At 45.3% G+C, this 22,680-nt stretch overlaps 2 protein-coding genes across 2 annotated transcripts; both read left to right on the top strand.

The window, feature by feature from the left end:
- The first annotated feature begins 292 nt into the window (after nt 1-292).
- Tma7l1 (translation machinery associated 7 homolog like 1) lies at nt 293-4,562 on the top strand. The gene is made up of 2 exons (XM_039109070.2): nt 293-317; nt 1,021-4,562. The coding sequence occupies exons 1-2, from the start codon at nt 293-295 to the stop codon at nt 1,239-1,241; spliced, it is 246 nt and encodes an 81-aa protein (XP_038964998.1). The 3' UTR covers nt 1,242-4,562.
- Nucleotides 4,563-13,832: 9,270 nt separating this feature from the next.
- Pcbp1 (poly(rC) binding protein 1) lies at nt 13,833-15,840 on the top strand. Its single transcript, NM_001399658.1, has 2 exons — nt 13,833-13,972; nt 14,091-15,840. The coding sequence occupies exon 2, from the start codon at nt 14,424-14,426 to the stop codon at nt 15,492-15,494; it is 1,071 nt and encodes a 356-aa protein (NP_001386587.1). The 5' UTR covers nt 13,833-13,972; nt 14,091-14,423; the 3' UTR covers nt 15,495-15,840.
- Nucleotides 15,841-22,680: the final 6,840 nt, after the last annotated feature.

Raw genomic sequence — 22,680 nt, 5'->3', positions numbered from 1 at the left:
CTTTTTTTTTTTTCTTTTTTCTTTTTTTTTTTCGGAGCTGGGGACCGAACCCAGGGCCTTCTGCTTGCTAGGCAAGCACTCTACCACTGAGCTAAATCCCCAACCCCTTTTCTAACACATTTCTACCATCTTTTTATTTTCCTGTTCTCAAAACGTATATATTCATCATTCACCACCAGAGTCTCATTTGCCATAGGCATAGAAACGGACACTCAGAGAGACAAGACTACAGCAACAAGTAAGTAAACACCATAACTATTACAAAACTGTCTAGAGCTGAGGAGAGGCCGGGATGGAGGAGATGGCTGTGACGGAAGGTGCCCATGTCGAGCTAGGCATGTTGGCACACAACTATACTTTAGCTACATTCAAGGCTCAGATAGAAAGATCACTTAAACTCATCAGTTTGAGACCCATCTGGGCGTTAGAGTAAGATCTTGAGGACTGGAGAAATGACTCAGTTGTTAAGGGCACTGACTGCTCTTTCAGAGGTCTTGAGTTCAGTTGCCACATGGTGGCTCACAACCATCTGTAATGGGATCAGATGCCCTCTTCTGGTGTATCTGAAGACAGGGACAATGTACTCCTATAAATTAAATAAATAAATCTTAAGGAAAAAAAAAAAGACCTTGAGTCCAAAAGAAAAAGAGTATGGCTAGGTATAGTGGTCTATAACTTTAATCCCAGCACTTGGAGGTAGAATTGGTAGGTCTTTCTGAGTTCAGGTCAACTTGGTCTACACAGTGAGTAAGACCCCAGCTAGGCCTATGTAGCTCTGTGCCTGGGAGGGGGAGAAAGGATGAGAAGACAAAGTACACTGAAAATTAGATTTATTTTTTCATGCTAGCAATGGAATTCAGGGACCTAACACCCAATAACAGGAGTGTATATATTTGAATGTGAGTACATATGTGCGTGTATTCTTGAATGTAGAGACCAGAGGGTGACATTAAGTATTTTCTTCAAGAGGCATAGTGGCACACACCTTTAATCCCATCACTCAAGAGACATAGGCATGAGGGTCTGGTGAAGGGGCAGGAGGCGCCGTGTCGGGCCTCGAAGGTGGCAAAAAGAAGCCCCTGAAACAGCCCAAGAAGCAGGCCAAGGAGATGGACGAGGAAGATAAGGCTTTCAAGCAGAAACAAAAGGAGAAACAGAAGAAATTTGAGGAGCTAAAAGCCAAGGCCGCGGGGAAGGGTCCCCTGGCTACAGGTGGAATTAAGAAATCTGGCAAAAAGTAAGCTGTTCTCACATCTGAGGTGATGGTGACCCTCCTCTTCCATTCCTATGCAGAATGAAGTGTTATCCTGTAACCTGTCAAACATCTGGATTCCCTGCCGTAACATCTTTGCCACTACAACTAGAATGAAGTGTTATCCTGGAGCCTGTTGTTGTACACTGTAATGAACTTTTGTAAAAAAACCAATAAACTGAAAAGAAAAGTATAACTGAAAAAAAAAAAAACAATAAACTGAGTAACGCGATGTCTCGTTGTCTCTCGTGTTCAGCAATTCCTACCTCAGCTGTGAATTTAAAGTGAACCTAGAGCCTGCTGCTCCATCCTCGTTGTACTCTGAATTCTTATCACTTTGAATTAAACCAACTCATTTAAAAGCCAAAAAAAAAAAAAGAGAGAGACATAGGCATATAAAGCTCTGTGAGTTTGAGGCCAGTCTGGTCAGTGTATTGAATTCCAAGCTAACTAGGACTACACAGTAAGATCCTGCCTTTAAGAAAAGCCTTCCTTACACATTATTTTCTGAACTGGGTCTCTTTCTGCCCAATTTAGCTAGTCTATCTAGCCAGCTTGCCCCAAGGATCCCATCTCTACCTCCCTTGCCCTTAGAATACAGAATAGCTACCATACCCCTTGCTCTGGAGTTAAATGTTCTTCTAGGGATCCAAACCCCAGGCCTCTGCTTACTGGGCTGTCTCCTCAGCCCTAATAATAGGATCTTTGAAAAAGCTCTTAGAAAGGTCAGGATAGGAGAAACAAGAGAGGATAGCAGGGTGTACGTAACATGAAAGGAGACAGGCCCACTGGACAGAGGTGGGCAAAGGGACAAAGTTTTGTAAAGATTATGACTTCCCACCTGTAATCCCTGTAATTAGGAAAGCAGAAGCAGGAAGAGCCACAGTTTGAGGCCAGCCTGGTGTATACATATAACGTGAGACTTTGTCTCAGTAAATGAATGAACAAAACAGAAGAAAGAAAGGTGATTAATGGGGTTGGGGATTTAGCTCAGTGGTAGAGCGCTTGCCTAGCAAGCACAAGGCCCTGGGTTCTGTCCCCAGCTCCGGAAAAAAAAAAAAAGTGATTAATAAAAGAACTGGGTCAGGAGGTGATGGCACACACCTTTAATCCCAGCACTCAGGAGGCAGAGGCAGGCAGCTCTCAGGCCAGCCTAATCTACAGAGTAAGTTTTATGATACCCCGGACTATACAGACAAACCCTGTCTTGAAAAACCAAAACAAGAAATCAAGGAATTGGGACAAGAAGAACATGGTGAGATCACAATGAGTACAAATTCAACCTGTGCTACAGTGAGAGCCTAGCTCAAAAAACATGAAAGTTAACATGCTGGCACAAGTTGGAAGGTCACATCTGATACGTGGTTGGAGAGTCTGAAGCAGATACACTACAAATAAGGTGAAAACTGTCCTGTGAAGTTTCATGTGCAGTATATAACAAATCAGAATTTCACACTTAGACACTGGAAGTCAGAGGCTTCAGATCTGGGACTGGAGTTACAGACCATAAAGTGCCACGTGGGTGCTGGGAATTGAACCCAGTGCCCTTAACTGTGAGCTATCTCTGCAGTCCTAGAGACAAAAGATTTTTAACAATGAATAAAGTTGAACTAATGCTTCGCCTGGTTGAAGTAGCTGTCTCTAAAACAAGTCTCTGACAATGTCTGACTTGTGTGCTCAGTAGGCAAGATCAGAGAAATGACCTAGAGAAACATATTTCTTTTTTTTTTTAAAGATTTCTTTATTTTATGTATATGTATACAATATTGCTGTCTTCAGACACACCAGAAGAGGGCATCAGATGCCATTACAGATGGTTGTGAGCCACCATGTGGTTGCTGGGAATTGAACTCAGGACCTCTGGAAGAGCAGTCGGTGCTCTTAACTACTGAGCCATCTCTCCAGCCCGAGAAACATATTGAAACATATTTCTATTGTTCTGAATAAAGTGTAGAAATTTCTCTTTAATTCCTTTCCCAACTTTCTCACTCAAATGTCCTAGCCAACTACATGAAGACCTAAACTTACACATTCTTCCTTAAAAACAAACCTTGACAGTTCCTCGGTGTAACAGCATTTGCTCTTACACAGGACTTTGGTTCAAACCCATATGGTAATTCACCACCATCTCTAACTTCAGTTCTAGAGGAAAATCACTCTTCTGACCTCCTTGGACACCAGACACATGTGGTACACATATTAACATGAAGACAAAGACACCTACATCCCAGCACTCAAAGGCTACAGTAGAAGGACTAAGCATTCAAGATCACTATGAGCTACATGGCACGTTCCAGGCCAGCATGTACTACACGGTGATGCCAACATGGAATTCACACTGAGACCATGTCTCGAATCCATAAAGCAAGTCCAGCATGGTGGTACACATCTTCAATTCCAGGACTCAGGACAAAGGTCTGTGAGCTCATAGGCCAACCTGGCCTACATATCAAGTTCCAGGCCATTCAGAGCTACACAAAAAAAAAAAAAAAAAAAAAAAATCCTTGTGTCAAAATAAAGCATCTCAAGCATCTTTACCTTGTTAGTAAGTACTGCTACAAAATAAACTTTCACTTGCTATATTCTGGCAAGGATAGCTAAACTGTTAAGAACCCAGGGTTGGAGATATGGCTCAGTTAATCAAGTGCTTACTAATGTGCACAAATCCCTGAGTTCCATCCCAGAACCACATAAATTGGGTATGGCACGTGTGCATATAATCCTAGTACTCAGGAAGTAAAGGACAATCAGCAGTTCAAGGCCATCCTCCATTACATAGTCTGAAGCCAACCAGGGTCTTTACCTGGCTTAAAATAAATAAATACTCCATACTTCTGACACAGCAGAAAAATAGCCACTAAAAATTAGTAACACAAACATCCTCCATTCCTTCCTGAGATGGCCACAACCTTGGAGTGACCGTGCTCCCTCTGCCTTTGTTTTGCTACCCAGTGCCACTCTCCCTACTACCCACTTTACTGGTGAGACTCCAAATACCATCCTTATCCTTCTCAGACTCCTTCCAAAGCTAAAGGAAGGCTTTTTCTTCTCTGCACCCTCTGTTATTTTAGATTCTAAGACTTAACATGCTGTCCTGGGTCACTTGTCTGTCTCTTTCTCTGGAACATTAATAATTTGGAAATCAGGGGACTAGAGAGAGATGGCTCAGCAGTTAAGACTTCTTCCAGAGGTCCTGAGTTTAATTCCCAGCAACTACATGGTGGCTCACAACCATCTGTTACGGGATCTGATGCCCTCTTCTAGTATGTCTGAAGACAACTACAGTGTGCTCTTTACATTTAAAAAAAAAGGGGGGGGGGGTTGGGGATTTAGCTCAGTGGTAGAGCGCTTGCCTAGCAAGTGCAAGGCCCTGGGTTCGGTCCCCAGCTCCGGGGGAAAAAAAAAAAAATTGGAAAGCAAAGGCAAAAATCTCTCTTAGGGGAGTGGGTAGGGATGGAAAAAGAACAGGTAGTATGTGGTTTGTGAAAAGATCTTATAGGAATCCTCGCCTCAGCTTCCCACTAGACTATAGGGGTGGGTCACTACCACTTGGCTTCATTCTTTCTTATATTTTTGGTTGTGACCCTGGCCTTTAACGGCTGAGCCATCTCTCCAGCCTGGCTTCATTCTTTCTTAGATCCCAGTGTTAAAGGCATATCAATCAGTGATTATATACTGACCAAATATAATCAATTTTAAGTTAAAATATTTCCTGTGGGGCTGGAGAGATGGCTCAGCGGTTAAGAGCACCGACTGCTCTTCTAGAGGTCCTGAGTTCAAATCCCAGCAACCACATGGTGGCTCACAACCATCTGTAATGGGATCTGATGCCCTCTTCTGGTGTGTCTGAAGACAGCTACAGTGTGCTCACATATAATAAATGGATCTTTAAAAAAATTCTGGGGTTGGGGATTTAGCTCAGTGGTAGAGCGCTTGCCTAGGAAGCGCAAGGCCCTGGGTTCAGTCCCCAGCTCCGAAAAAAAGAACCAAAAAAAAAAAAAAAAAATTCTTTTCTGTGATTTTTTTCCCCTTATTTTTCTGAGACAAGGTTTCAAACTATACCCTAGATAAGCCTCAAATTCATGATCCGCCTGCCTCAGTCTCCCATATCCTGAAAATAAAGGTATACATCTCAATCCCAGTCCTCATCTATGACTTTTGTAACCTATTTTTCCTGATAAACCAAATGAATTTAGGCTAGTATAGAAATTATTGGCACAGAAATCTTATCTCCAGCTGGTACAAAAAAAAATCCCCACTTGTTAAGGGAAATAGATAATTGATGGTTGGAGAGGTGGCTCAGCGGTTAAAAGCACTGGCTGCTCTTCCCAAGGATCTGGGTTCCCAACATCCATATAGCAGCTCACAACCTTCTTAACTCTAGTTCCAGGCGACCCAATGCCTTCTGCCCTCCAGACACCAGACATGTATCTAGTCACATACATGCAAGCAAACTATCCATACACATTAAAAAAAGCAGTTTTTCTCTCTCCCGCCCCTCACCAACCCAGAAGTGGTCCTGCCAGTTCCTGCCCTTGGTGCCCATGCATATAGCTAGAGGACTGATGAGTCCTACCAGTCACACTCTTTTCTCTGCCTTATTCTTTCAGCATTTTCCTTCCCTTCCTTTTTATCTTTTCTACTATATTATATTCTCATATTTCCTCCATACTCCCATCCACACGCCTTACTGGGAGATCTTGGGGCAAGAATGTAACCATGCTAACCTCCGTATGATATTAGCATATGACCTCCTAACAGAAAACAGGTCACCTGGACATGAGGCCAAACTGCTACAATCTGCAATGTAGGCAGGACATATTTCTAAGCTATGCTTTCTCAGTTCACATTTTCTTTGTGGGTGGAGTGCAGAGTGGTAGGATTCAAACCCAGGGCCTTGACACATGAGGAAAGAACTCTACCACTGAGCTACATGCCCCAGCTTACTATAATCATTTTATTCATGTTTATGTGTATGTTCAAGTACAATGTGTATATTAGTGTCCCCAGACATCAGATATGGGTGTCAGATCCCCTAGAAATAGAATTATAGGCAGCTGCACGATGCCCATTGGTGACAGGGCAGTCAGGAGCCATCTTTCCAGCCCTTATTAATGTTTTATTTATTTGTTTATTTTGCCAGATGTGGAAGCATATACCTTTAATTTTAGCACTCCAGAGGCAGAGGCGGGCAGATCTCTGAGTTCAAAATCAGCCTAGTCTACACAATGAGACCCTGTCTAAAAAAATACAAAAGAGAGGCTAGAGAAATGGATCAGTGGTTAAGAGTACTTAACAACCATTTCTAATAGGACCTGATGCCCTCTTCTGGTGTGTCTGAAGATAGCTACAGTGTACTCATATACATTTAATAAATAAATTTTTTTTTTTTTTTTGGAAGCTGGGGACCGAACCCAGGGCCTTGCGCTTTCTAGGCAAGCGTTCTACCACTGAGCTAAATCCCCAACCCCAATAAATAAGTCTTAAAAAAAAAAAAAGAGAGGGGTTGGGGATTTAGCTCAGTGGTAGAGCGCTTGCCTACCAAGCGCAAGGCCCTGGGTTCGGTCCCCAGCTCCGGAAAAAAGAAAAAAAAAAAAAAGAGAGAGCACTTTGGGCTCATGTAGAGAACCAAGTTCAGTTCCCAGCAACCACAATGGGCAGCTCACAGCCTCCTATAACTCCAGTTCCAGGAGATCCAACACATCCTTCTGTCTTTTGCCAAGTACTACACACACATGTGGGATACATACAAACAAGACACATTCATATACAAACAGAAATAATAATAAATTTTAAAATTTTAGATAGTAGAGAGATGGTTCAGTGGTTCAGAACTTAGAGAGGACCTGAGTTCGAGTCCTAGCAACCAACATCAATTAGTATACAACTTCAGCTCCTGGGACTCCAACAACTTATTCTTCTGGCCACCTCTGTGGGCACTGCACTAGTGTGCACAAATCCACACAGATACACACAGATACACATAATAAAAGGTTTTTTTTTTTTTTAAGTTTAAGAATAATTTTGGGGTTGGGGATTTAGCTCAGTGGTAGAGCGCTTGCCTAGCAAGCACAAGGCCCTGGGTTCGGTCCCCAGCTCCAAAAAAAGAAAAAAAAAAAGAAGAAAAAAAAAGAGTAATTTTAAGATTTATTCATTTTTTATATATAAGTACACTGTAGCTGTCTTCAGATACACCAGAAGAGGGCATCAGATCCCTTTACAGATGGTTGTGAGTCACCATGTGGTTGCTGGGAATTGAACTCAGGATCTCTAGAAGAGTAGTCGGGTGCTCTTAACCGCTGAGCAATCTCTCCAGCCCAAAAGAGTAATTTTAATTTGTGTATGGGATATGTGTACATGAATGTTATGGGGGGTTGGAGATTTAGTTCAGTGGTAGAGTGCTTGCCTAGTAAGAGCAAGGCCCTGGTTTCTGTCCTCAGCTCCGGAAAAAAGAAAAAACTAAATAAAAATGAAATAAGGGAGAAATGGCTCATTATTTAAAAACACTGTTGCTCTATCAGAGAAGCAGAATTTAGATCCAGTACCCACTCTGAAAGGCTTATAAAATCTGTAACTTAGGCTGGAGAGATGTCTCAGCAATTAAGAGCACTAACTGCTCTTCCAGAGGTCCTGAGTTCAAATCCCAGAAACCACATGGTGGTTCACAACCATCTGTAGTAAGACCTGATTGATGCCCTCTTCTGGTGTGTGTGAGGACAGCTACAGTGTACTTATATAGAATAAATAAATAAAATCCTAAAAAAAAATCTGTAACTCCAGCTACAGGAAATCTAACACTTTAGCCTCTGTAAACACTGGAACATATATTCACACACACACAAACATGTACATATACAAATAAATATGGATTTTCTTTTTTGATGGTTCTGGAATTTACTCGGTAGACCAGCCTGGCCTCAAACTCAGAGATCCACTTGCCTCTGCCTCCTAAATGCTAGGATTAAAGGCGTGCATCATCACTGCCCAGCTACAAATAAATGTTCAAACAAATCAAAGTGGGTGCAACATACTAGCACAGGCTTTTAATCCCAGGATTCTAGAAGCAGAAGAAATGGATCTTTGAGTTCAAGGCCAGTCTGGTCTGCAAACAAGTTCCAGGCCAGCCAGAGCTATATAATGAGACCCTGTCCATCTCAAAAATAAGTAAGGAATAAATAAGGAACAAGTTAGTGAGATTCTAGCACTTAAGAGACAAAGGCGTGAATACTGCAATTTTGAGCCAGACAGAACTACATAGTGAGATCTTATATCAAAACAACAATAAAAGAAATAACAAAAGAAAAGTGGATAAAACTGAAGGGTGAAAAGAAAAAATTGGAACTGTGTTTTAGAACAAACAGAACACTACATGCCAGCAGATTTAAATAGCTGTACTATACTTGCATGATCAGATAGAAAAAAACGGTGGTGTCCACTCTCTCAGCTCCCTCCTCTCAGGGAACTGAGTGAAAGATCATCTCCATCCCGAAGCAAACATTTAAGAACAAAAGGGGAGAAAAGTCTCTTAACCCAACAAGTTCAAATGTCTGAGGTAATTCAAATAGATGTTCTGAGGCAAAAAATAGATTAGCTGGGAGGTCTTCTGAGTATAGACTAATACTTTTCTATTGTCAGTTATAGCTACAGGCATAAACAAAAACAAACAAACAAAAAAAAGGAACAGGAGTCAAGAGACTTACCTCACATCCTAACAAACTGTCTGACTTTCAATCTTTTCCCACAGATAGCTCTTCTGTGAAGTGTATTGAATAACATGAAGCATAAACCCTGCTGTCCAACTTACAAACTTTAGGCCTGATTCACCTTCCCAGCCTTGTTAAGCCCCTTAACCTACCTGTAGTCACTTAAATTTGAGAAGAATCACAGATGAGTTATAATGGACTATCTACTCCACTGTTCCATTATCGCAGTAGCTTCCAGGGCTGCTCCTCAGAACATGCACTGTGGGCCTAAGGGGAGGAAAGAATTAGCTCATTGTTGGGGTAAACTGGCCCCAAGGATAAACAAGCAAGATCATCAAACAATATCACACCCAGGATAAAATTAGGAAAGAACTTGAAGATGTGTTGGCCTTTTGTTTCATATATGGGAACACTGATGCCCAGACAGTTGGGTTATACAAGTCTCAAGCTAATGAATCCCAGAGGTAAGACAGATCCTTAGACTCTAAAGACCAGAGCCCTCTGCAGAATCATAGGATCACCCAAGGCTCCTGTAGCCTGTAGGGCATATGGTAAGATTTTTTATTTATTTTACCTATGTGAGTACACTGTATCGTGAGTACACTGTAGCTGTCTTCAGACACACCAGAAGAAGGTTTCAGATACCATTACAGATGGTTGTGAGCCACCATGTGGTTGCCGAGAATTGAACTCAGGAACTCTGGAAGAGCAGTCGGAGCTCTTAACCACTGAGCCATCTCTCCAGCTCAGGGCATATATTAAAACCTGTACAACTTTGCAGGAAAATGGGCCTCTGAAAGGAAAAGCGTAGTATTCTAGTAGAAAGAAAGAGGGGGCAGCAAGTTGGGAGGGAGACCTGAGAAGGGAAAAGCTTCCTTGAAGGAGGACACCAAGCCCTAGAAGTATTCGCATAAGAGAAGACCAGGGAGGCTGGAGAGATGACTCATCACTTGAGTACTGGAGAGTTTTCCAGAAGGACTCAGGTTCAGTTCCCAGCACCTGTGAGCACAGCAGCTCACAGGCATCTGTAACTCTAGTTCGAGAGGTTCTACATTCTTTGCTGGCCTTGTCAGGCACTTTACATACAGGGTACACCTACACATGTAGGCAAAAACATTCACATAAAAAATATTAAAAATAACTTTTTAAAAAAGGAAATCAGAAAAAAGATTTCAGGCACAAAAAGACTTTAAATAGGTAGACTTGGATGAAAAGACTAATGAGGTCAAAAATTTTTTAACTATGTATTATATGTGGTTTTTAAATACATTTTTTATGTGCATGGGTGGTTTTGTTTGAATGTATGTCTGTGTGTCACTTACATACCTGGTTCCTCCTGAGGCCACAAGGTATCCAATGTCCTAGGAACTGAAGTTACCAGATAGTTATGAACCATTAAGTGAGTTCTAAGATCAAATGCAGGTACTTTAGAAGAGGTGCCCTTAACTGCTAAGTCATGTCTCCAGCCCCAGGTAATAGTTTTTAAATTGGTAAATTTACAAAACGGGAATTTTCTGAATCAGGACACTCTCTGATTATATCTAATTTCATCTTTTTTGCTACCTGATTTTGGTTTTGTTTCCTTTGTCCTGTTGAGACAGAAGCAATGGCTGGACTAGAATTCACTATGTAAACCAGACTAGCCCAAAACTCAGATTCACTTGCCTCTGCCACTGCCTCCAGAGTGCTGGGATTAATGATGCACACCACCATGCTGTCCTCTATCACATGAGTTTTTCAGTACTTACTAATACCTTAACCTACTGGGTTGCTATGCAAGAAGAGGCAACAATCAAAGCCCATCACCATTTATTTCACATTCTGAAAAGATTAAATATGTACATCTGTCATCGCCTGCGTATGGGCATGTCATTATTTACAATGGCTCCTGTTTTCTTCCAATATAAAGAAATGGGCAGAAATGTATAGAGTATATTTCAAGTAGCAATTCTCTCTTATGGTAATTTTGTTATATATGTGTACGTGTGCATGTACGTGAGTCATTTAAATTTCTTACAATATTTTCCTTCTTAAAATGTAAGAAGCCGGGGTTGGGGATTTAGCTCAGTGGTAGAGCGCTAGGAAGCACAAGGCCCTGGGTTCAGTCCCCAGCTCCGAAAAAAAGAACCAAAAAAAAAAAAAAAAAAAAAGATGTAAGAAGCCGGGCTGGAGAAATGGCTCAGTGGTTAAGAGCACCCGACTACTCTTCCAGAGGTCCTGAGTTCAATTCCCAGCAACCACATGGTGGCTCACAACCATCTGTAATGGGATCTGACGCCCTCTTCTGGTGTCTGAAGATAGCAACAGTGTACTCATATAACTAAAATAAATAAATCTTTAAAAAAAAAAAAATGTAAGAAGCCTTGAATTAAAGCACCTACCAATGCTCAATACAGTGCCTAGCACACAGGGAGCTCTGCATGCTGGTGTTGTCACTGCTGCTACCGTTGTCTACTAAAGCTGTTTACAGTTAAGAGAATGTTAATTTCAAAATTTTGACACATGATCTAAATGTAATTTCGATCAAAATGCTCTTCTCTCCCTGACACCCAGGGTCAAAGCCACTCCAGTGTGTTTGTTGCACTGCCCACTACCTACGTTATGCTGAAGAATCCACAGGTTATGATTCATCTACACTCCTCCATGCTCTGTCAGTATTTGCAGAGAGATGGAGGATTGGAGCTGGGTAAAATAGCTTATTTTATCTGCTTAAAGGCCTGGGATGGAGAAACCAGAATCCATCCCATGAGTAACTGAGGAAAGAGTCATAGAAAACATTGCTCGCTCCCCCGGAGCCAGGTGGAGGAAAATGTGCCACAGATAAGGACAAATTAACAGATACTTGAACCTTTAGGCAAGACTGAATCACTTCCACTTCCTGTCCTCATCCAGAGCCTTCGTAATAATATTTGAGCCTAAACAAATGTCACCAACACCAGGAATAAAGGGGGGCACTGAACATACAAATAGGAGCAGTGGGTTTTCTGAGTGGCTCCTTTAGAAATGACAAGCTCACAGGAAGCACTTACATTTAAAAAAACAAAAACAAACAAAACAAAACAAAACAAAAAAACAAACAAACAAACAAAAAAAAAACCCAGAGTCTCCACTGTACAGCCCTTGCTCAGACTCTCAGAAATTCACCTGCTTCTATTTCCCCAATGCTGGGATCAAAGTTGTTTCCTACCATGTCCTCAACATTTAAATTCTAAAACCCTGCCAGTGGTGGCACAGGCCTGTAATTCCAATATTAAGAAGCTGAGACAGGAGGATCCAGAGCTCAGTGCAAACTGGGCTACATTGTGACTGTGCACTGAAACTGTGTGAAAAATACAGGAACGTGGCTCAGTAGCTGACAGTTTAGCTAAAAAGTGCGAGATCCTCTCTGATAACTAGTTCTGCAAAATTAAATTCTAAAACTCTGATTTAAATAAAAATCTGCAAAAGGTGCTCACCAGTAAGGAAATCAGAAGATACAGATTCCATCCTGTGTAACCTTGGGTCAGTCACTTCATCTCTCTGGGTTTGTCTTGCTCTGCTGGGGGAAAAAAGAGAAATAAATACCAACTTCAGGGAATTTGCAACTTAAAAAATCATATTGCATATGAAAAAAATGTTTGGAATCTGGTGTGGCACATCCACAACCACGAACTGTTCCTCTTGACTATAAAAGTGAACACAATTGTTTATGGATCACTGGACAGTTGGATAGGGAGACACAGTCATTCTATGGCTTCTTAGCCATAACAATCTTTAATCAGTTACACTACAATCTGTACAGCGTCTAGGAAAACGGATTTCTAGATGCTTGGGTATTTGGTTAGATACTACACAGACACACCTGCCTGCCATCACTCAATTTTACAGGAATCCTTGTTGGGCCTGCTAACTATTCTCATGGCCAACAAGGGAGGTAAAGAGAATTAACCTTGTGCCAAAACAAAAAACAAAAACCCTTTCAAGTAGCTTGCGGTTTCATCCTAGGGGAAAGTCTAGAATGATAAAATGCACGTTCTAGAGCTTTCAGACCCACCCCAATTTCTCGATGGCGACACGTGTCGCCATTTTGTTGGGAAGACATGGCCGCCAGCCCTCCCCGCTGGTGGGGGGAGGGGGGCGGGGGAGCGCCACGTTAGCCTTTTCTGTGAAGTACTAAACACGTTCACAAGACCTCCTCTGGGCTGACTATGGCGGGGGCACAAGGAGCAGGCAAAGAAACCACAACCCACTCTCCAGCGTATTGATAGCCATTTCCTGGCGGGAGGGATCGGTCAGGAAGACCTCCCAAGATGGCGGCCGCGGCGAGTGTTGGCCGCCTCCAGAGAGCGTGGTCCAGGCGGCCCGCGAGCCAGTATGGACATGCCGGGCCATGGCGGCATCCCATCAGTGCGCACTGGTCCTCTAATGTCTAGAGAAACCGTCGCGGGACGTAAAACACAAGGGCAGGAGGTGGGGCTTCTGAGGGTTTCACTAACAGAAGCCAACAAAATGCAAACAAAGCATTATGTAAATGGACGCCATTCTTCTAGAGAGCCGAGTTCCTAACACGTCCCCAAAACACCACAAGCCCGGGCGGTACTAGGTGGAGTGAGTGACTCTCAAGTCTTTCTGCGAAGCGGACGCAGTCACCGGACAGAGGCCAAGGTGGGGGCTGGTACGAGGCGCCGGGACGCCGGGGACGAAGGGGCCCCACGTGCCCACCAGAGCGCGTGCACCGCCTCCAGGCCGCGCCTCACCACCCCTCCCCCCCGGAAACCACCGCGGGCCTCTCCCGCCCCCCTTACTCCCGCGCATGCGCCCTCGTCATCTCACGCGCACGTTTTAAACCCGCGGCGGCCTAGCTACCGCCTGCAGTGGCCTGCGCGGCTGCCTGTATCGCTCCGCGATCGAACTCTTCGGCGGAGCGAGAAAATATTATCTGTCTCCGTCACAGAGTAGTAACTGTCCCAGTCTCCTGCCGGTGCCTCTAGAGTTAACAAAAACACGTGCTTCCTCTCAATCTTTGCCGGATTCTCAGGTTTGCCTACGTTGTACATTTTCTCCCGTCTCGTGGTCCCACAGGGTTATTTTCTCAAGTATCGCGCGCTCTGGCGCAGTCTTGTGACCTAAAAAAGCCGGTCCTCTTTTTTTCCTAGGGGTCCTGCGCGGAAAGCACTTCCGGGGTCAGAGGGTACGCGGGGTTGAAAGCGGGCTTCCCGCCCCGCCCAGACCGCCGAGGCTGCCGCCGGAGTCGCCACCGCCGCGCCCTCGCCCACCCGCCCGTCCGCCGCTCCCGGCCCCGCTCGCCCCCGCCGCTGCTGCCGCTCGTCCTGCGACGCCGCCGCGGCCTCCCGCCCGCGCCCGCCCGCTCCCGCGGCCCCCGCTCGCCTCGCGCCGGCAGTTCGGGCCTACTCCTCCCCTCCCCCGCCAGCCGCCCAGGACTTGACCACGTAACGAGCCCAACTCCCGAACGCCGCCCGCCGCTCGCCATGGACGCCGGTGTGACTGAAAGCGGACTCAACGTGACTCTCACCATTCGGCTGCTGATGCACGGAAAGGAAGTAGGCAGCATCATCGGGAAGAAAGGGGAGTCGGTGAAGAGGATCCGCGAGGAGAGCGGCGCGCGGATCAACATCTCGGAGGGGAACTGCCCGGAGAGAATCATCACGCTGACTGGGCCCACCAATGCCATCTTTAAGGCCTTCGCCATGATCATCGACAAGCTGGAGGAAGATATCAACAGCTCCATGACCAACAGTACGGCGGCCAGCAGGCCCCCGGTCACTCTTCGGCTGGTGGTGCCCGCCACCCAGTGTGGCTCCCTGATCGGCAAGGGCGGCTGCAAGATCAAGGAGATCCGCGAGAGCACGGGGGCCCAGGTCCAGGTGGCGGGGGATATGCTGCCCAACTCGACCGAGCGGGCTATCACTATCGCCGGCGTGCCGCAGTCGGTCACCGAGTGTGTTAAGCAGATCTGCCTGGTCATGCTGGAGACGCTCTCCCAGTCTCCGCAAGGGAGAGTCATGACCATCCCGTACCAGCCCATGCCGGCCAGTTCGCCAGTCATCTGCGCGGGCGGCCAAGATCGCTGCAGCGACGCGGCGGGCTATCCCCACGCCACCCACGACCTGGAGGGACCACCTCTAGACGCCTACTCGATTCAAGGACAACACACCATTTCTCCGCTGGATCTGGCCAAGCTGAACCAGGTGGCAAGACAACAGTCTCACTTTGCCATGATGCACGGCGGGACGGGATTCGCCGGAATTGACTCCAGCTCTCCAGAGGTGAAAGGCTATTGGGCAAGTTTGGATGCATCTACTCAAACCACCCATGAACTCACCATTCCAAATAACTTAATCGGCTGCATAATCGGGCGCCAAGGCGCCAACATCAATGAGATCCGCCAGATGTCCGGGGCCCAGATCAAAATTGCCAACCCAGTGGAAGGCTCTTCTGGAAGGCAGGTCACTATTACTGGCTCCGCTGCCAGTATTAGCCTGGCCCAGTATCTAATCAATGCCAGGCTTTCCTCTGAGAAGGGCATGGGGTGCAGCTAGAACAGTGTAGGTTCGCTCGTAACCCCCTTCTGCTGTTTTCCCATGATCCAACTGTGTAATTTCTGGTCAGTGATTCCAGGTTTTAAATAATTTGTAAGTGTTCAGTTTCTACACTTTATCATCCGCTAAGAATTTAAAGAAAAATCACATTCTCTGTTCAGCTGTTAATGCTGGGATCCATATTTAGTTTTATAAGCTTTTCCCTGTTTTTAGTTTCGTTTGGGTTTTTGGCTCATGGATTTTATTTTCTGTTTGTCGAAAAATGTAAGAGTGGAATGTTAATAAATTTCAGTTTAGTTCTGTAATGTCAAGAATTTAAGAATTAAAAAAATGGATTGGTTAAAAATGCTTCGTATTTGAAAGCTGGGAATTGCGATCTTAAATTCTTGGGTTGCTGCTTTCTTTTCCCTTTCCCTTTTTAAGTATGGGGTGCTCCGGAGGCCAGAGGGAGAAGGGTGCGCCTCCCTTGTTCTTACAAGCTTTCCTTGCCTTATCGCTAAGATTCACTCCTGCCCCAACAAAGGAACTGCAGGTTGAGCCTGCTTTGGGATGTTTACAAAAGACGGGGTCTCTTCTGGGAGTGACATCTCCTACCTAGTTCCAGAGAGAGGCCTCTGCCCATTTCTCTGGTAGAAAATACAGGGTTTTCTCAGGTGGAGAGATTGCCCCTTCAGTAGGACAGAGCATCCTGTCCGTCTACTCAGTTGTTCCCCTATCCCGCAGGGAAAACAACAGGAACAATAAAATATTCTAGGGGAAGGGTTGTGGGAGGGGGCAGGGACTAGGAGAAAGGGGAAGCACAAGAGTGGGAAGGAGGGCCACAGCTGCAGGGTGGTGGGGATTGGAGGGTCTTGAGTCTGGAATGACCCCAACACGAGGACCACGTGGGGAGCCATGCACCTGTGGCAAGTAGCCTGTCAGAATGTTACACCTGTCAAGTGAGGTGCCCAGAAACAAAAGGGTATTTTTGTGATTTTTCTTCAGCTGTGTGCAGTAGTTAATTACTGCAGGAGATATTCCTGCCTAAGTGGGACAGTCCTCCCAGGAATGTAGACCAATCCAGGGTGTCAATGCAGATTCCTGAATCCCTCTACACACTGAACCAGAAAACTGGATCTGTAACACCCATTAGGAGATCTTGTGAACAGCTGTGGCAAAGACCTAGTAACCAAGTGCCCATCAGCTGACTCCAGGCTGGACACAAGGGCAAAAAGTGTCTACAGGCGGCTAGACCCAACAGTAAGACAATAGACAATTAAGCGCCAGAGTGGGCAGTTCAAACCCAGGCTGAGGACTCCCTGGGTGGGGGTGGGGTTATCCACAATAAACATTTGTTGATGCTTCTCTGCTGGAGCAGGTGGGGGCTGGGGTGCAGGCCTCCCTGAGGTTCCCTGGAGGTCAGACTTACACTTGGTGCTGTGTTGCTGAGGAGCCCAGATTATAGAACACACTTGATGCTGCTCTGTCTGTGGCCGTGAGCAAAGCACTGAAAACTGAAGGTGTTAAAGGAACACAGCTTAGAACACAAAAAACTAGATTGCAGAGGGCCTCTTTCTAGGACTAGAGATTGCCTAGAATGTATGGACAGAGGAGAGCTGATTGAAAGATAGGGACAAAATGTGATGTATGCTAACCAGGTGTGGTGGTGTGTAAATGTAATCCCAGCACTCGAGGCAAGCCAGCTCTTGAGTTTGAGGTCCCTATGTTGTGAGTTCCAGACCAGCCAGGGCTACATAAACCCTGTCAAAAAAAAAAAAAAGTATATTTTTAAAATTCAAAGCCAGCTAGGTTTACGGAGCATGAGTCTAGAGATAGCCAGGGCTACACAGAAAAACCTTGGCTCAAAACACAACAAAAAAATTGATGTGTACTTAAGATTTGGCTGAGTGACCAGGAGGGGCAGGAGGCCAGTGAGGATCTGGTACAGAGTCTTCTGGAAACTGAGCCTTAATCAGGGCAAGTGGACAACAAACTTGAGTCCTCAAACACAGCCACACAAGCTAGAGTCTGGCTAGAACCATTGGAAGAAGGAAATAGCTCAAACGTACTGTGGGGAAGCACTCAAACTCAGGGCCTCCTCCCCACATACCTAGTAATTTTGGGATAATTTGGGCAGCAAAGAAGTGACTCCCACCTTGGATGAAGGAAAGGCAGGAACAGCCACTAAAATGCTATTGGAGGAAGGAGGTTCTATCTACTACAGGCTGAGAAGTGGCATTAACCAGAATACACACTGAGGACCGTGAAGATAGACATAAGGAGAACAGTGTAGCCCAGGCTTGGTGACAGATGTGTACACAGGCAGAAACATCCCACCAGTAACTAGAAATAAAAGGAAGTCACAACTAGCAGGTAAATCGAGACCAAGGGCAGGTGTCATTTTCACGAGGGGCTTAGTAGTCTTGGGAGCTGGTGTCTCAGTCACTACCTGACACAGCAGGGCCTCAAAAGTAGTTTAGAGGTAGAGCAGTCATGTGGTATGCACAAGGCCCTATGTTCAGTTCAATCCCAACACCATACAGGTAAATAAAATACTTGGAAAGAAATAGTTGAAGCAGCAGGATAGTTCACTAGACAGTGCCTTTGAGAGAAGTTTCCAGGCTGATGGAGGCCCAGTATGCTAAAGACAGATTTTTTTTTTAATTAAAAAAAAAAAACAAAACAAAACAAAACGTGATGGCATAGCCATCAGGAGGCAGACAAGAAGTTCACAAGTTTGAAGACCAAGACGAACCTGTGTATTGAGACGCCTCCATCTTCAACCAAATAGGAAGAAAAAAGGAAACAAAAAACAAACAAACAAACAAAAACCCAGCCAAGCCATAAATACAGGCACTCAGGAGGCAGAGGCAGGAAGATCTCTGAGTTCAAGGCTAGCCTGGTCTACAAACTGGGTCCTAGTCTACCTAGGGCTACATAACAAGAGTCCTTCTCTAAAGAAAAGAAACTCCCTTACCTTCCCACGCCTACACCAGCAAAAAGGTTTAAGGTACAACATGTAGCCAGGTGTAATAGTTTATGCTTTTGATCCTAGCACTCCAGGGAATACAGGAGCAGATCAAGGTCATCCTTGGCTGCACAGGGTTCAAAGCCAACTTGGGCTACAGGAGCTCCTCAGAAAAGTAAAAGGAGTGCTACAAGGCCCCACCCCTCCCTGTGGATTGTTTTAGGCAGTTAATGGTTGCTGGGGGTGAGAGAAAGACATTTTATTTGGTTGTGTAGCCACCGGTAGAGTTCCCACACTCTTCACACTTTGAAAAGAAGGAGGACTGGTGCTGTCACTCAGTTGACCACATACTTGCCCAGCCTTGTGAACTCCTAGGTTCCAGCACCAGCACCAGCACCAGCAGAGCGTCCTGGAATCCCCACACTCAGGGGATGACAGGAAGAGGATCAGATTCACACCCGGGTAAACCTAGAGTCACCAAGCCAAGGACACAGAAAACAAAGCGATTTTAATCCCAGCACACTTGGGAGGCAGAGGCAGACTGATCTCTGAGTTCGAGGCCAGCCAGAGTTATAGGGAGAAACCCTGGAAAGAAGGGATTGGGGAAGAGGGGAGAAAGGAGAGAAACTGTAAAGCAGACTGGGAGGAATGTCAGTTCCCATCACTGCTAAATAAAAAAGTAAATTGAGCCAGGCATGGTGGCTCATGTCTTTAGTCCAGCACTCAGGTGCAGAGGCAGGCAGATCTCTAAGTTTGAGGCCAGCCTGGTCTCTATAGCTATAAGCACCAGGCCAGCCAGGGCTATGATAGTGAGACCCTGACTTTAATTAATTAATTAATTAATTAATTAATTAATAGTGAGTTGTTTTTGGTTTTGTTTGTTTGGGCTTTTGGTTTGGTTTGGTTGTTACATGGAGTGCTGGGATTAAAGGTGACCACCACCACACTCAGCAACTCAGTGGCTAAGAGTGTTTTCTGCTCTTCCTGAGGAAGTGACTTTTATTCCCAGCACCTACATCAGGCTGACAACCACCAGTAACTATCCACCTCCTCTTCCTCTTCTGGCCTCAGCAAGCACTTAAACTAAACAAGCTCACTCCTGCCCCCCCCCCCCTCTCTCTCACACACACACACAAATAAATTAAATCTAAATTCTAAGGTTTTAGTCACCCACCCCTGTGACCCACTCCCTACCCATCCCACCCCCGCCTCCCCTTTAGTGCATTTTACTGAGCAAACTAACTTGGGCAGACATTTCGAAGGAATGTGCATGCTTGGAGAGCAAAGGTTCAGACCAGTGACGGGGAACATCAGAAACAGGCCTAGGAGCAGAAGAAGCCTAGATGGATGGAGGCCACTCTGATAGTCAAATGGTGGTGACACTCTAATAGTCAAAGGGTGGTGACATAATAGAGCATGGGACCTGAGAACATGTGAACAGCATCAGGGGAAAGGTTAGGGTGCTGTCTGTGATGGGCTCACTATGTAGCCTAGGCTGGCCTTGAGTCGGTCTGTAACTTGAAATACTGGAATTCCAGGAACAAGTGGCCACACCTAGCTAGGGTTCACACATACCAACCACTAGGTAAAAAGCCTGAGTGCTCAAGTCCTCCAGTCCAAGACTCTGCCACTAAGCCACATTCCTTTTACTTTGTTTGTGGTGGGTTTAGGGTCTTATACCCACTTAATCCCAGCACTGAGGAAGCACAGGCAGGCAGATCTCTTAGTTCAAGACCCCCTTAGTCTACATAGTAAACTCTAGGCCAGCCAGGAATACAAAGTCAGGCTCTGACTCAGAAGAAAAGAATGGCTACAATGGGGCTGGAGAGATGGCTCAGTGGTTAAGGGCACTGACTGCTCTTCCAGAGATCCTGAGTTCAATTCCCAGCAACCACATGGTGGCTCACAACCATCTGAAGTGAGATCTGATGCCCTCTTCTGGTGGTGAAGACAGCCACAGTGTACTCAGAAAAGTAAATCTTTTTAAAAATGGCTTAAATACTTTACCCTTTAAGATTGCCTTGGTTGGCCTTGAATTTATGATCCTCTCTGACTGCCTCTTAGTGGCTGGGATTACAGATTTCTGCTACCAGACCTGGCTACTTTGTGCTTTTGAAAGGAATGTCATTATAAGCAGAGGTATCAGGTACAGATGAGGCAGGGTGCAGAAGGTGTCTGGGCAGGAATGTTAAACGGTTTGACCTTGGGACTTGAACTCACTCTGTCCCCACTCCTTTGGGGACTTACACTTCAGAGCTCCCTCACTCTGTTTCTTCTCTTGGAGCAGCTCAACAATCCCCTCTCACCCCCCAAATCCCTGCCATTGCAGTGTTTGTTTTGTTTGGGGAATTCCAGGAATGAGCAGGCCACTGGGGTTTTTTGTTTTGTTTTTAACCTTTTTCTTTTCTTTTTTTAAACCTCAAGTGTGTGTGTGTGTGTAAGAGAGGAGGTCAGAGGGGTGTTTCAGATCAGTTCGTCTGGGGCAGTCGTGAGAGTTGCCTGGTGTGGGTGCTGGGAATTGAACTAAGAACAGGATGTTGGGGCTGGAGAGATGGCTCAGTGATTAAGAGCACTGATTGTTCTTCCAGAGGGCCTGGGTTCAATTCCCAACACCCACATGGCAGCTCACAACTGTGTGCAACTCCAATATCTAATACCCTCACACAGACACACACCTACACATAAAATTAAAATAAATTATTAAAATGTTAAAAAACAAACAAACAAACTCAAAACCCAGGCTGTGTGTTTTCTTCACCGTTGAGCCACCTCTCCAGCCTGCACTGTTTCTTATTACAGCATCAGCTGTTAGGCTACCACCATGCCACAGAGGAATCTGGACAGCGTGACAGATACCTGTTGAGTCATGACCATAGGAGTTATTCAATGAATTTTGGACTGTCTGGTTTTGTGTGCCTACTTGAGACAAGCTAGCATCATTAGAGAGGAAGGAGTCTCAGTTGAGGAGATCAGTGGGGAAGGGTCCAGTCCATTGTGGGTGGTGCCATCCCTGAGTTGGTGGTCCTGGGCTCCATAAGAAAGCAGGCTGAGCAAGCCAGAGGAAGCGATCCAGTAAGCAGCACCCCTCCATGGTCCCTGTCTCCAGGATCCTGCCCTGTTTGAGTTCCTGTTCTCACTTCCTCCAATGACGGACTATGACCTGGAAGTGTATACCAAGTGAACCCTTTCCTTCCCCAACTTGCGCTTTGGCCATGGTGTTTCCGTGCAGCAACAGAAATGTTAACTAAGACGGGTTTAGAACATTCGTCTCCCTGCTGACCGCGGTCCATGCTCACTTGGCCCCGTCATATTCACCCCTGACTCCTTCTGACACATGGCTAACCTTTGCTGGCCCAGGTTTGAACACTGAGTCACTACCCTCAGGGTCATTCCTAGAGCCTCCACCGACTCTCTGCGACCCCCTAGAGCCTGCACTATGTGCTGATAGCTCAAGGCCTCCAAATTGAGGCGACCTCACTCCAACACTCTTGGGTCTCTGCAGTGACACACCACATATTATCTAATATCTTATTATCTAATATCTTTGTGCTTGCATCTCCTGCCATCAAGAACAAGAAAATGGGGGTTGGGGATTTAGCTCAGTGGTAGAGCGCTTGCCTAGGAAGCGCAAGGCCCTGGGTTCGGTCCCCAGCTCCGAAAAAAAGAACCAAAAAAAAAAAAATATATATATATATATATATATATAAAAAAAAAAAAAAAAAAAAAGAACAAGAAAATGTAGCCCAAGCTGGCCTCAAACTTGATACACAGGATGACCCAGCGCATGGGTTCTCAACCTCTGGGTCCTGACCCCTGTGGTGGTTATCAGTTATCCTGTCTGTCAGATATTTACATTAAATTCATAACAGTAGCAAATTACAGTTCTGAAGTAACAACAAAAGAATTTTATGGTTGGGGGAGGGGGGAGTCGCCACATGAGGAACTTATTAAAGTGGCACGGTATTAGGAAGTTTGAGAACCACATTCTAGACCTTCTGATCTCCAGCTTTTACCTCCTCAGTTCTGTCATTGTACGCACTCACCACGTCTGGTTTGACATAGGCCTGGGAATGGAACTTAAGGCTTCTTACGTATGAGATAAATACTCTACCAACCTTACAACCCTAGCCCACACCTCCAAAACTTTAAATCAGATTATACATCCTTATCCTACTTAAAGTAAATTTCATCCTTACCCACGCTTTGAAAACTCATGGGATCCAGCCTGGGCTAAGAAGA

This window comes from Rattus norvegicus, chromosome 4 (assembly GCF_036323735.1).
Source record: "Rattus norvegicus strain BN/NHsdMcwi chromosome 4, GRCr8, whole genome shotgun sequence".
Taxonomy (NCBI): Eukaryota; Metazoa; Chordata; class Mammalia; order Rodentia; family Muridae; genus Rattus; species Rattus norvegicus.
This window is presented reverse-complemented; position numbering and strand designations above follow the sequence as displayed.

Coding starts and splice junctions, on each gene's coding strand:
- Tma7l1 (XM_039109070.2), top strand. CDS start 293: ATGGAGGAGATGGCTGTGACGGAAG. Junction 318..1,020: donor GGAGATGGCTGTGACGGAAG/GTGCCCATGTCG, acceptor CATAGGCATGAG/GGTCTGGTGAAGGGGCAGGA.
- Pcbp1 (NM_001399658.1), top strand. CDS start 14,424: ATGGACGCCGGTGTGACTGAAAGCGGACTCAACGTGACTCTCACCATT.